General features: G+C 33.0%; 1 protein-coding gene across 4 annotated transcripts; it reads right to left on the minus strand.

Annotated features, from left to right (window-relative positions):
- Positions 1 to 122: 122 nt before the first annotated feature.
- LOC126824152 (SAP30-binding protein) lies at positions 123 to 14707 on the minus strand. Of its 4 annotated transcripts, none has more exons than XM_050553324.2 (11): positions 14562 to 14707; positions 11134 to 11406; positions 10699 to 10817; positions 7704 to 7734; positions 7194 to 7282; positions 6501 to 6592; positions 6300 to 6360; positions 5654 to 5705; positions 4553 to 4623; positions 3685 to 3736; positions 123 to 798 (listed from the first exon to the last, which is right to left on the minus strand). In XM_050553324.2, exons 2-11 carry the CDS (start codon positions 11384 to 11386, stop codon positions 671 to 673), a joined length of 948 nt encoding a protein of 315 aa, XP_050409281.1. In that variant the 5' UTR covers positions 11387 to 11406; positions 14562 to 14707; the 3' UTR covers positions 123 to 670. The 4 variants fall into 4 exon arrangements, with proteins under 4 accessions (XP_050409281.1, XP_050409284.1, XP_050409282.1 ...); XM_050553327.2 differs by having other exon boundaries at positions 4565 to 4623; positions 14562 to 14703; XM_050553325.1 differs by lacking the exon at positions 14562 to 14707 and adding an exon at positions 14499 to 14557.
- Between the last annotated feature and the right edge of the window lie 72 nt (positions 14708 to 14779).

A 14779-nucleotide genomic window follows, 5' to 3' on the forward strand; every position in this document is an offset into this window, starting at 1 on the left:
GTCATTTACCAATCGATTACAGCTAAATTTTTATGTACTATAGGTTTAAAGTTCTTTAAACAAGGGCCCACTAATATTGTACTATTAAATATAATTTTTGCCAAAAAAAAAAAGAGAACTCATTTGACTTAACATTATTCTTTTTTTTTAATACAAATTAGTTTTTATTTGGTTGATAATGATATTACATGTAATGTACAAGAATATATACAAATGATAGAATTTTACTAATTCAAACTACACACACTTTTGAATTCCTGTTGTGATAGGGTTGTCAATCCATACTAGTTTTTTTTTATTGATCATCAAGTCAGTAAGTTTTTGAGATCAGAATAATCTTATAACTGTGTTAATTGTTTTGAACTAGATTTACATATATTCTCAATCCAGATAGTAATATCTCTAAAACATTCCATGAATATGACTTCAAAATCATCTTCATTTTCTCATCCAGTTTATATTCTATAGACTTCTATATGAATGATCACAGTTATTTTCATTTCAACAATAGAATTTGTTTATCAGTGAAACCATTAAGACAACAGTCTTATAACACACTACATTCTTGAATGGAATACACTGGCCGGATAATGCTCTTTGTTTATAGTTTAAAGACACTGTAAGATGTAACCACTGTTTAGATTTATAAAACTAATGATATAGTACTGTGTTATTTCGATTTCTTTGATATATTGCCCACAGCGGGTATAACTGTCGATTTTGTGCCTGTCACTGAACTAGTTAATGTTGATGATGCTGATGGTGCAGTATCCCACTTGGTTTTTCGTTTCTTATCATCTGTAAAGAGAAAGAGGACGTTTCTTTACAGATCTGCTAATGAACAGAATGCATATGTACTGTCTGAGCCATGCTAAAAAATAAACTATTTTTGTTCAGATGAATAAATTTTTTAGTTGTGGTTATGAAATCATACCTATATGTTTGAAGTCACCTTTGGTTAAATACAGTTCTCAATTGAAAAATAATATGTTTACTTGTATATTCGATTAAGTTCAAACACAACATGACACAAATCATGTTTAATGAAAGATGTTGGGGGGGGGGGGGGGGAGGGCAACTTTCATAGATTTTGACAACCCTGTTTTGCAATAAAAAAGAACTCTGAACATTTTGGTTGCTTGAGTCTGGGCAACATAAATATAGGAGATTTATATTGAAGCCGTATACTAAATTTTTATTCATAATAGATATATCATTCATTAAGCCGATACCAGTAAAGATATTGAGCCACAGTGGCTCAGTGAATAACACACTGGGTCACTGGCCAAAATGTCCCAGATATGATCCAGGTGTGGTCTTCCAATATCAGTGTTGCAGGACTGCATCTAGTGTTTCAGATGGGATGGAAAATGAAGGTAATTATTATTTGGGAATGAAAAACTTAACTATGACGTAAATTGTTCTATATTTATAGCCGTACAAAAATACATTAAAGACACTTGTCGCTTTTCTAGAATGTGATCATATATGTATATCAGCTCAAACGTTCATGTCAGTAAATATTTACAATATGAATTAATTATACAAGAAGTGGTTTGTATTGATCAAGATCTTTTGAACTAGTTTATTTTATTTTTTTGTGTTCTTCATGTCTTATTCCATATAAAACTTATTTAATATTATCTAAGTTCATTTATGTAATATGTATATATGTATTTCAGAAGACTTTTATAAGTTGTAAAACTTATGTCTTATCCAGTTGTTTATTGAACAATAAAATATGTTTAAATTAAATTAAATGTAAAAGAACATTTGGCAGATGGAATTCAAGGGGGATTAGGCATATGGCACGGAATAATCTACCTTAGCTTCCATTATGGTATTCCCAGTTAGTGATGTGTCCAAATTTTTAAAGAAAAAACTTTTTTATGCATAGGAACAATTAATTGTGCATGACATATATATTGCCTTTTTACTCAAACAAGGGGATTTCTAACATGGGTAAACCTTAAAAGATGCCTTCCCATGTACAAATTGTGTGATTTGATGATATATTTTGACTAAATATGTATTCAAATTAATTAATCTATCTTAATTTGCTTCAAATGTCTCTCAAATCTATTTAAAGGAGCCATGTTTGTGTCACATGACTTGGGGTCACGGAGGATGCCTAGCTGAAGGAGAATTCATTGCATATAAGTCTTTAATCGCTGTCCATTTGTCATAAATATCGAAGCCTAAGTAAATTCTTGAATTATCCCAGGCCCACTTCTTTTTCCGCAGTATAGTTTCAGAATCTGTTGTATGTTTGTAAGTCTCTCACTTTTCCCACATCCGCTCACTATAATCTTTATCAACATATACATTAGGCGCTCCCTAATGAAAAGAGGTAAGACAATCTACGCGTGCACTTGAGCAGACAGCCCTAAATCATCAGGCTGACAATTAGTGACACCCTCTCGTTTTTGTCTTGTGCACGCACCATAGATGTTTTTCAGGGAATACAGTATTTTTCTAGTAAGATTGGGTGTCTCTACTTTCTATATATACCACTATTGTCATACTTTTATTGGAAATAACCACACGATAAGTACTTTTGTAGGAATGTATTTTTAATAACCATAAATTAAATAGTTTGTTCATACAGAAAAAAAATACTTCATTTTTTAGAATGGCTTAGACTAGCTATTTTCAAGAATATCCCAATATTATTTTTTGATCAATATGCCATAGAGTAAAAAGGAACAAAAAAACAGGAAAGTAAGAACAATGGCATGTGATCACCAGTAGGTTTTATGTCTGACATACAATCATATTTTCAACACAATGTTCCTATATTTAGTAAAACAAGTGCAATCGTATATGTAAATTAATAACTGTACAGCTGTTGAATTTGAAAAAATCCAATCTGTGTTAAAAAAAAGAAAAAAATACATTGGCATTTCTTTGTAAGAAGTGGAACAATCTTATTACAAAGACCCAATGAAAATAGCAGACTCCAGAATGTAAACAAAATTTTATAAAGAAAGGTCTTACACTCAAGTTTGAGTTGAAAATTGATAGAGGTTTTCCTTTTACGAAGCTGATAAACTTTTAAAATTTCATAAAGAGACAATGATAACTGTGGCTCCCTAAGTATGGCTATTATAACTCAAGTCTACGCTTGATATCCCAAGGTTTTTATAGGCTGGGACCCATCAATTTGTAAGCTGTAAAACCAAAGATAGGTGTATGACTATTAAAACTATGCGGTGTTCAGAGTTTGTTCTGCAACACTTGTCTTTGTAAATTGCGATTGAACATTGTACAGTTTATAAGTAATGCTAAAAGAATTCTAAAAAATTATTCCAGGGCAGATTTTCATTAATATGTATGCATTTAAGGTCATTCAAAAAAAACCATTCTGGTTCTCCAACAATCCTTAGCAAAATAAATCTGATGCGTAAGGCAGGATTTTATTTATATTTTGTCAAAGGATTACCACTTGGATAAATCACATTTCAAGGCACTATATTTATCTGTTTATGGGATTATATGATTATCCAGTATCATCTATAATTGTCATTAACATTTATACTTGATAAATGAGTCTGTGGATTCATTAGAAAAAGTTACTTCCTGTATGCGATAAATAATGAGGTTGAGTTTTATTTTTTGATGCTGGATTATCTGAGAACCAAAATATTTTTTTTCTATGGTCTGAAGTTTTTTTATTTCATTTACCTGAAGAATCAACTGAACCTGATGTTTTTTTTGTTCCTGTAACAAATTCCACCTGAAATAATAAGTAATTTAGTGAAAATCAAACTGTAAAAACATCCCATTATTAATCATATAATTCCTTTTGGAATATGCTTCATATGAATGTCAAATGATCAGCCATGCCCCTATTAGGCTTTGTTGAGCTGTGGGGTCTCAGTGGGTGAGAAGCCGCATTGCTAATTAGGTCTTGGTTTACACAAGGCGTTGCCGCATAATGTTCTTCAGGATTTTTATGTGTGGTTGACCCTTGTGTGGTGCAGGATGGAGGCCTGACAAGGACAATGTCTAATCATTCAGTTCTGTTTAAATTGGAATGCACTTAAAAGAACCCTTGACAGCTGGAATATTATAATAAGAGTAGACCGTAGCGTCACTGTCCATTTCATTTGGTTGTGTGTAGTACAATTTGAGATTTTTGATGTTCAGGGAGATAACTAAAATTGCTTTTAAGTTGCAATATACAAGACAAGTCATTTGTATAATTATTTTCTATATGGCAGGAAATTAATTATAGTGCTGTCATTCAAACGAAGCAGTGATACTATTGATAAATAAATAAAAACACAGGTTTCTCGGCACCTAAACATATTTCCCTTTGATTCCCTCAGGTTCTTCTTTTCAATAGGATAGTCGTCAACCAATATAATTTTCAGAGAAACATATAATAATTACATTTCAGCCTTTAAGATTCTAAAACGATTTCATAGCAAAACTGTTGAATGTCAATAGACAACCCATATCAATTTCCAAAAGATATATGAATGCTAAAAAGAAATGTGAACGACATATGGACAGACAGGGAGGAGTGGCAATATACAACATAAGAAACCTTTGAAGAAACCTTAGTTTTGTCTTTTCTATCTTTTTCTCTTTTTTCCATTTCCTTTTTCTGCACTTTATCTGAAATCAAAATTTGTTTTTTATTTCTTGTACATAGATTCAGGGCTCACACTGGTGGAAAAAAATCATAAAATTCTAATGGTATTTATCCTAGACTGCCCTTTATGTTGAGTGTTAATCACTATCATGTGGTGGCATGCTATAAATTAACAAATTTGTTGATAATCTGGATCATGTCTATGAGTAATACTAATCTGTTGTTTAATAATTAGTATATTGCCAATGATATATATGCAGCTTATCTCAAGTCATTATTTACTCCAAATAATTAATCCAAGCAGTGATTATTTGATGTTTTGTTTCGTCTTAAAAAATAAATGGAAATAATCAAAATTGCAGACAATTCTTTTCAGAAATACAAGGATGCCTAATTGGATATTATTATTTCAGATTATATTATCATAATGGGTCGGAGAAGTAAGAATGGGGTGAATAGCGACAATTCTCAAGTAAGAAAAGAGTCCACTATTTGAAATCAACAAAAGACCTATTGTACATGCAAACGTCAGTTTAAAGAAAATAATTTGCCACTTCGCCGAACAGGCCTAAGTGTTTCTGTTACTTTCCCCATTCTTCATATAGCGCTTGTCATTTGTAATACATCATGGAAAGTTAACCTCTTTAAATTTCTGCCAAGCATGAGATATAGCCTTAGCTGATTGGCAAATTAATTGTTTTACAGTATTTATTAACCTCATTACTCTATAAACAAAGAAACAAAAGAGTTTGATGTGATGAAATAATAAAATAGACAGGATAGTGATGCAATGCGATGCAAAGGTTAACTTAAAAGCTATAATACTTATAATTTAGACCTGTATCACCATGGTTTCCTGTGGTTCAACAGATATTTTTTTTTTATAACAATTAATAGGTTACAAAATTTCTTAACTTTTTTTTTTAGTTCAGTGGCTAATGAAAATTGTATTTGGCTAATACTTTTTTCATGCATTAGCCACAGTAGCTAAAGAATTTTAGAAGCTAGTGCTAACACAGGATACATGCCTTATCCATAACAAAAATAACTTACCTAACTCATCATAATAAGATTCTTTTGACCACAAATAAGGATTATATATTTCCTGCAGAAAAGAAAAAAGAACGAATTTAAAAAGATACAATACACTGTGTAAAGAATGGTGTTTATGTATGTTACAAATTACCTCTTGCCAATACTTTACTTTATTAGGAAAATTATTAAAATCAGTGAATCTAAAAGCTAACACTGCTTTCTAAATATTTATTTATATTTGTCAACATCTGAACACGAACTCATTTCTACCAACAAACTGCTGCTTTAACTGTCTATATTACTATCTACAGAATTGTTTACGGCTCTTATCTTATTTTTGTTAAATTTAAGGGAGAGACAGAGCACAGCAGATTTATTTTTTAATCAATATATTATATTGGATTTGAAATTGGATTGGGGAACAGACTAGGCCTGTGTTAAACCCTGCCACCAGCTCAGTAGATAAAATCAAGATCCTTTTAGTCTACATATATGTCTAAGGCGTCCATGCTTATTGAAATTTATATGTACAGTATTTCACAGTTTTCTTGGCTATTAAAAATTTAAATTCTATAGCAAAATATTTCTGTAGCTCATTCCCCAAACCAGCCATTTAATAATATAAAAGGTCAACTGTTTACAAAGTAAAGCAAGTAAAACTCACAGCAGGGAAATTAGAACCATGTGAATCTATTCCACAAAAATCTATTAATTTTTCATATATACTGAAACAGAAAAATCAGATTTGTAAACAATTCATCCTTACATGAGATTGAACATTTAAAATGAAATATAAAAATTCTATAGCAAAAATATTGTTTAAAATTATAATTGAGTTTATCTGAGGATACTTAATTGTATTCACCTAGGATTTCTAAAATCTTTTCTTCTCTGTATTGTAGCATTGAGATTCAACCCATCTCTTCTCATTTTTTCATACAGACTTGATATCTTATCCTATAAATATATATCAAATAGAGTTCCACTGAACCTCTCTGCCCTGCATTTTGGTTTACGAGCAAACAAATAATAGTATATGCTTCCTCTAGCACATAATCCACTTATTGTAACTTTTTAAAAAAAATGTGACACATGAATGTTGATTTCATTGTTTATTCTGCTAAATATGTGTTACCCTAAACTTCTAATGAATATTAAAATCTAAAGAAAGTAAATCGGTTCAATAGTCTTCCATGAAAATGCATATTCAAACAAAGAATCCCCGCCAAAGATTTTTGGGCTAACAAGGGACATTTGGTGATGTAGGTGAACCTTAAGCTTGTAACAGAATATTGAGCATATATTTTGCGTCTCAACAATTGAAATAACTAGATCACCGAATATATGCAGACAGCTAGTTTTAAAATGTTCCCAGGTTCTTTCTTCATTTTCCTACTGATATATCTGTAAGGGTCATGACTTTTTTTCCTGATGATTGTGACTTTGTAATGCCTTCAACAATGAAAACTGAGTTTTGGTATTTATCTGCCTGTAAACTACTAAAAGTGTTATAAACAATCTAGTTTGAGACAGAAAATCATGTTACTCCAAAGTTTACCTGTAGAGTTTTAGTGCATTTCCCAGGAGGTTCTGGTGGTAGCTTAATATCTTCAGCTGGCATGTACAAAACACTTCTTGACAAAGATGCTTTAGAAAAAAACAAAGAAGATAAAAAAAATAGTCAGTACAAATTCCAAATTTATTAATATGGATTTTCACTATTGATTTAGTATAAACAGAAATATTTTCACCTAATACTTATAAACGATAATTCTTCTTCTTCAAATAATGTCGAAAAAGAAATTATTGTGCAAATGAGGATGCAATCAAGCAGAGACAAAATTATAGCTAATTAAACTTGTCAACTTATTGCTCTTAATTATTCATGTCATCATTCATAAATTAGTTGTTAATAACATAACAATAGTATAATCAACTGATAGTTAAAGAAGTGTATTACTTTTTTGTTCACGGTGTGTCACAAGCATTTCAATATGTAAACCACCTTCAAGTCACATTAACTTCATGACACATTAATTTCTTGTTTTACTGTTTACTGGATACTTACATGCAACTTCTGTTTCTAAACAACTACCTCCCTGAAATAGAAATCATTATTGAATATACTATTTTAATTAAAACATTAAAATTCAAAACAACAATATAGAAAATGAACAAAACAATTTTACAAGCCAAGAAAATAGCCAGGAATTATTTTATCAAGCTCTTCAGCTAAACAACATTTAGATAATATAACAATGACTAACGTCATAGCGTCATAGTAACACAGTAGTACAAAGAAGGGATATAAATTGAATATCAAATCAGACAACAATAACTTGGCCTATATGCAGTGAAACTAATACAATTCTGCATTTAAAGCTGGCCAATATTTGTCAACAAAATATTCCTCTTTGGCTTCTAACAAATCATTATCATTGTTATTTAACTTGTACATTGGAAAAATGCTAAATTTGCAACTGTCACAAACATCTATATGTCCACTAAGTGGGATCATCCTATATATCTTGTCGATAGAGACAAGGTTCATCTTTGTCTTTAGCATACTTATAGTTTTTCCAATGTACCATCTATTACAGCCAAAACAGACAATCACATATATGACATAACTGATTTTACAGTTCATGGGTTGCTTAAAGATACATTATGGGAGATTCGATAACGAGTTGGCAGTTCTCACTATAATAGTTAAAAACCAGTAGACGTGGTACAAGGGTTAATCAGCGAACTGGATGTATGAGATGTGTTGTTGACGTTTGGGAAAGTAGGACGAGGGGAAATGTGTAGGGAGTGAAGTGCTGTAAAGGGATAGTTAGATGTATTATGAATGGTTAGAGTGGCTGTGGTGTTACGGTGAAATACTATGCCGCCACCATAACACCACAGCTTTATGATTTGTTAGACAGGAGTGATGTAATGGGTGTCAACAACTGGGTATGCTGGTACCGTCGCAACGTAGCCGTGAAATATATATTGTGGGGGGGAAGGGCGGAAACGGAAAAATATACAATGTTGACAGTATGTGCCAGGCATGAGGCTGCGCAGACCGAGCGGCAGCTCGATAGGGAGTGTGTGGGAGGGTCACCCTCATAAAAATTTTTTTTTTAAATTTCAGTTTTCTGTAAGCAGTGAAAACACTATTTTGGCATTGTGTGCGGGGTTAAACCTAAAAATCACATTAATACACCTATTGCACGATATTGTGAAACTAGCTGACGAAGACAGCTCGAGCGGCGATGGTTCGACTCGGGGCTGCTCTGTCAGTATCTAACAAACGCATTTAGTTCGCGTACAACTTTTAAAAACCGAATGTCAGTATGGTATTTCTCACATAATTGCCTATCGCGAAAACAGAGTAAACTGAAAGCGAGTAATCTCGACTCAAACCTATAGTCTATAGCCTACTTACTACACTCGTCACTAGGCTTCCTATATTATTGTTTGTGGACGGTTTACTACTCAGTGATAAGCCTGCGCCGCAAAAAGAGGTCTCGCCTTTTATTATTAGTATAATGACTTCCTCATGTGCGGCAGGTTAGTTTGCTTCTAAAAACACTGTTTTCCGTTCCAAAAAATACAAAAGTAATTTTCTACCAGATGACCATGGTTCTTTTCACCGAGACTAGATAATTTCTCTCGGTGTAAGGATATAGCTATGGATAAGTTCATACAAGGTCAATAAATCCGCGGTCACTTCGGGTCACACTGTTGAGAAAATAAACCGATGGGTTTGTTTAGTAGCAAATCAAGCGTGAATCAACTGAGTTTGTACTGAAAAATTTTGAGTGATATGTATGAACTGTCTTCACACATTCGGTTTATAATTAGCGATACACAGGTACAGTGGCAAGTGTTGTACTTCACAGACTGTTTACCTCCGAACTACCTCCGCACGAAATCCCCGATTTGGGTACTTGTTAAAAGAAAAAGAAATAGTACCTGTGCGCATGCCAGTAAAAAAAAACTAAGAGTTCGCGCATAAAAATGCCCGAACGTACCAGGCGCCAGGTCATCTAGATAATGTAAAGGCAATTTGCTGAAAACATCATTCAAATTGATCCACTATGAACCGAGAACTAAGCAGTTGAAATTTCCACCTAGCCTCGATCATCATTACTAAAGTCAGTATGATAAACAGCATAGTCTTGATTATCCATTTAATCGTTAAATCGTCATAATCCAGTAAAGATTGCAGGCTAGCATAACCATCTAGAGTTGATTATGGTCTGGATAGGTTAATTAATGTCTAATTAGTAATTTAGATAACATTTCAGGCCTAAAGAAAGACCTGCAATAGACAGATTTAGCTCTTTCATAATGTATGTTTAATATTTAAAAATGTTGTCTGGATTAAAGAGCCCTTAATTATTATTTTACAGTTCTTACAATTTATTTCTCCACATTCACTAACCAACATTTAGATTTTTGCATTCTTGCATCCTTATTTTGTCTGATCTAAACTTAAGGCCCGAATCGCTGCATCTTCTACGAAACCTAGAGGATATTCTTGTTTCAATAAGAATGTTTTTAATTCCTCTAGTCGCTTAACTTTGACAACCAGGTTTGAAACAATGGTACATACTCTCCTAGCTAAATTATATGGAATGCTCCATTTGATATGAGAAGGATGACAAGAGTGAAAATTTAGATACTGGTGGGTGGTATCTGTTTGTAATACAGATCCGTTTCAATCACTCCTTTTGGCTACGTCCAAAAAGTTTAATGATGTTGGACTAAACTCTATAGTGAATTTGATATTAGTGTCCAACCCAACATCAGTAAACTTTTTGGACGTAACCATTAATCTGTCACCAAAGGAAGTGATTGAAACAAATCAGTATATAGAAATATGAGACTTTTAGAAAGAAAAAACTAATTTCATCTTAGCTAGCGCTTCCACCCACTACGGGGATCATCATATATATATGTATATATATATAAATCTGTCAGGTCCCAGTGGGCATAAATGTCTGCATTTAGCCATATGGCATATGATATTATAATTATCAGGTCTCTACTCTATTTTTGTCTACTGAACTAACCTTAGATCTATCTAGTGCCTTTATTTCAAATTCGTCCTCCTCCTCTTCTTCTACTTCTTCTTCAGATGAACTTTTATCTTCCTCATGGTCATCAGGTCCATATGACACTAATTTAGTAGCTGTAAAACAAAACACTAAATAAAAAACCACACAGGATATATTGATATCCAGATTTATTGAAATACCATGTTTTGAAACACATACAAGTAAAATTATCAAGTAAATGATTTACAAATGAAACGGAATCAAATGGCAACAGGTGTAATTGTAAAATAAATGCAATAATAAAGGACTATATGATGAGGACCTAAACACTTTCCCTAAGTAAGGTGGATTTAAGAACAACAATCAGAGATGTATCATCTACTCCCAGCTCTATATCCTGTAATCTCAATTTTAGAATGCATGTGTAATCAAAATATCGTTCTTTTGTACCTTTCTTAACTAATTTTGGTTTGGTAGGAGTATCAGAATAATCCATTATTTTAAGACTACTTGGTGAATTTTCATCAGTTATCATTGGTTCTGTTTTTGTGAGTTGGTTTCCTTCCCTTTTGTTTTCAGATTCCTCATCTGATATGTTGTCAACAGCAGAACCGGGTGCTTCATTAATAATTTCTTCATCTGATGCATCACCATATTGAGACAGTAGGGATGAGATAGCAGTAGAACTGTCTTTGTTTTCCATAATGTAACTAAAGGATAAATCTGTAACATATAAAAAATATTTATTTATTTATAAAAATACTATTTACGTCTAGTACTAGTAGTAGGTAATACACAAATTATATTCAATATTGTTACTGCTGCAAAATCTTAATCGGTCATATTCATTGGAATGGTGAATGAATGCCAGTCAAGTCGTCCACAAGCAAAGTCATTCACCCGAAAAATCTGGTTAAGTCGTCCACACGACTTAGTTTAATTTCGGGTTGTAGAAATACGTTGGTTAAGTCATAGTTTACTTTCTAGATACAGAAAGTATTCTTAATTAGTATATTTTTTGTGCTGAGTGGTGCTTTATCATCATTTCCACCTGGTTTTCATAATGTTTTGGATATGAGTATTATTTACTATACGTCAACTGGCAGACTACCGCTAAGCTAGAGCAGGTGCATTCATGAATAAGCAACAAAGTAAATCATAATGCCAAATAACAAACAATACGAATATACTTTATTACAAAAACATTGTGTTAATACTAATCAAACAATCCCCCCAAAAAATGCTAAAATCATAACGCCAATTTACAAACAATACAAAAACATTGGTGATTTGATCTAAAATCAAACAACCAAAACAGTCAATGAGTACAGGCCATTTCTTCCACTCAATTAAAGTGTGTACGAGTCATGTATTGGTTATGGACGACTTAACTATTAGTTGTGTACGAGTCAAGTATTAGTTGTGGACGACATCACCAATAGTTGCACTGGACAACTTAACCCTTAAACCGGTCTACGTCATTTTGACATTATGACGTTGTCTCTCGTTTTCTAAATCATTTTTATTGGAAATATCATCTTCAGAATCAGTTTCATCAATATAATCCGAGTCCGAATCATTTATAAGCATTTCAATCACTTTGCCAGTCTTTAACTAGCTACGAGAATGTAGCTAAAAACATTGAGACATACTGATGTGTTTGTTTTTAGCTACAATTGGATGCCTTTAGTTCCAAGTGGCAAACTCAATTTCTTTATTAATGCATTTAACATCTTTAAAATAAGATAAGTTTATGCTATTATGATTAATTAAACTTACAGAGGCCAATGTAGTGGCACAACTATCGCCTAACTCCAAATATTTGCGTTTAAATTAATGAAGCGTTGTTTTTTTCTGACTTTTCCCTGCATCGAAATCCATTCATAGTTACAGTGCTTTAGATTGCCCCTTTGATTGGCTGTTATAAAAGCCTTATATTTAACCCCGCCTTCATGATGACAGCGTATCGTTTAAAAAGATGGCGGTCTCAGTAACGGCTTAACGCCTCCATTTTAAAAACGATGGTTTGTACCCGTTTCAGGTAGGATTATATGCTTAATTGTAGTTTCGTGTGGCAGAAATATTATAAATAACAATAATCAATCGTTGTTTTGATTAAAAATATTGTCAATTTTGTTTACAAATGCCGGGTGCGAATCGCTCCCGCATGTGCTACGTGGAAGTTAATAGCACAAACTCTTATCTCGAAACACGGAGGGTTGAGAGATGAGATTTGTTATCTAGTCTTTAACCTTCTTGAAATCGAAAAATTTAATTTTTTGTCAGGAAATATTGAACAAAGGCATGTTTTTTTTTCAATGCCTTTGACATGGTCATAAATGATAACAATTAAATACGAAACTAAATACTCAAATGCGGCTTATAAAAAAGGTTCTTACTATGGTCGACAGCGGTCCACCATGACCACTTAGCTGTAGAACGTTATGGTGACTATAGTCGAAAAAGACCGGTTAAGGGTTAACCAGTGGCTGAGGACAACTTAAACTGGGTGCAGGCTGTTTCGTAACCTGGTTGTTTCGTACTTAGTTCATTCGCACCTCGGTTCGTACCTTAGATTGATTCGTACCTTTTCTTAAATGTTGTTGAAATAAAGATGAAACATGACGATTTAATAATATCCAATCACACCTCAAATTGATTCGTAATAATATCCAACGACTACGCGTGAACTGTTTAAAAAACAAAGACTGCTAGCTACGCGCAATTTATAAAAATGGCTGCTGAACCTCTTAAAAATAAGTTGAAATAAACATATAGGAAAATAAACGATTGACACTGCTACCTGTCTTTTGTTGTTTTTAATCTGTCCATTGAGTTGTGATTCTTGACGATAATTGATTGGCGTTTTTAATCCGCCGAGTGAGTTGTGATTCTTGACGATAATTGATTGACGCTTAAAAAGCGATTGAAAAATATTTAATCTGGTATTGATTATAGAGCCCATACAGCTGGGGGAGTTGTGATTATTGAAAATGAGTTTTGATTATTGACAAAATTGAAGCGATACCAACGAGTTCGCACCCGTTTTACACAGGGTCGGATTTTTTCCCTGTGGGAGGAATACACCCAGAATCAAATTTCGGCCAGTACCCTGCTAAGGAGGTGTGCATTTGTATATGGACCAACTGCCACACAATAGAACAGAAGAAAATAAAAGCAAAATTTTAATTACGCTAGCTGTAGTGACAGAAAAAAACAACTTTAACTCCGCCAACGCCGGTCCCAAGCCTGGGTGCAAAAGGAGGAGGGTTAAGCTTAAGTGCATGTAAAAGTTGAAATTAGCGAAGTTACGAAACAGCTCATGTTCTTTTGAAATTAACCGAGGTACGAAACAGCTCATGTGAGGTACGAATGAACTGAGTACGAAACAGCCAGGTTACGAAACAGCCGACATCCCTTAAACTGTGGTCAGTGTCATGTGGACGACTTTGCTTGTGGACGAGTGGACGACTTAATTGGCACCCTGGTGAATTATGAAACACACACTTCACTTGCTAAACTTGAAATATGTTTGAGCCTCTATTTCTTAGTCCAAAATATCTTAGTACACCCATAAATCTGACTCTTCCAGGCTTTTAATATATTTTTGGATACAGCAGATCATTTGAGGATAACTTGGTCTTGGATTTCTCCCAATAAAAAAAATTGAATTCAAGTCATAGTCATACGACAAAAACCCTTTCCTCGCCAACAAAGTTGTATAGTCACATGATCTGTAAATGTAAACCAGCCTTGGAAAGAAATATAATCCTAAACTACACATTAATTAATGATAAATAAATATCTGAACATACTTAGATAAGAGAAAATCTCAATAAAATTATCAGAAAAAGAAACCTGACTAAAAACACACTCACCGGAAATATCCACCAATAATACCTTCTTCCGCTAGAGAGTTCTGAAAATTTGTTCCAACGAAAACGGAACGAAATCGTTTAGAATTAACTACCCAACCAACAGTTGTACCAATTGTTCTTTGAAACAAAGAAATATATATTTTTCTGTTTGAATTGATTAACATACATGTCTAGTATTTTTCAGTTATGTGGTTGGTAAACATTTTTCCGCTTTTGTT

This window comes from Patella vulgata, chromosome 6 (assembly GCF_932274485.2).
Source record: "Patella vulgata chromosome 6, xgPatVulg1.2, whole genome shotgun sequence".
NCBI lineage: Eukaryota > Metazoa > Mollusca > Gastropoda > Patellidae > Patella > Patella vulgata.

Excerpts from the sequence above, each read along its gene's own strand:
- LOC126824152 (XM_050553324.2), bottom strand. The coding sequence starts at position 11,386 with ATGGAAAACAAAGACAGTTCTACTGCTATCTCATCCCTACTGTCTCAA. Across the intron at positions 4,624-5,653 it reads ATCTTATTATGATGAGTTAG|ATAAAGTGCAGAAAAAGGAA; the intron begins GTAAGTTATTTT and ends TTTTGATTTCAG. Across the intron at positions 799-3,684 it reads AGGTTCAGTTGATTCTTCAG|ATGATAAGAAACGAAAAACC; the intron begins GTAAATGAAATA and ends TTCTCTTTACAG.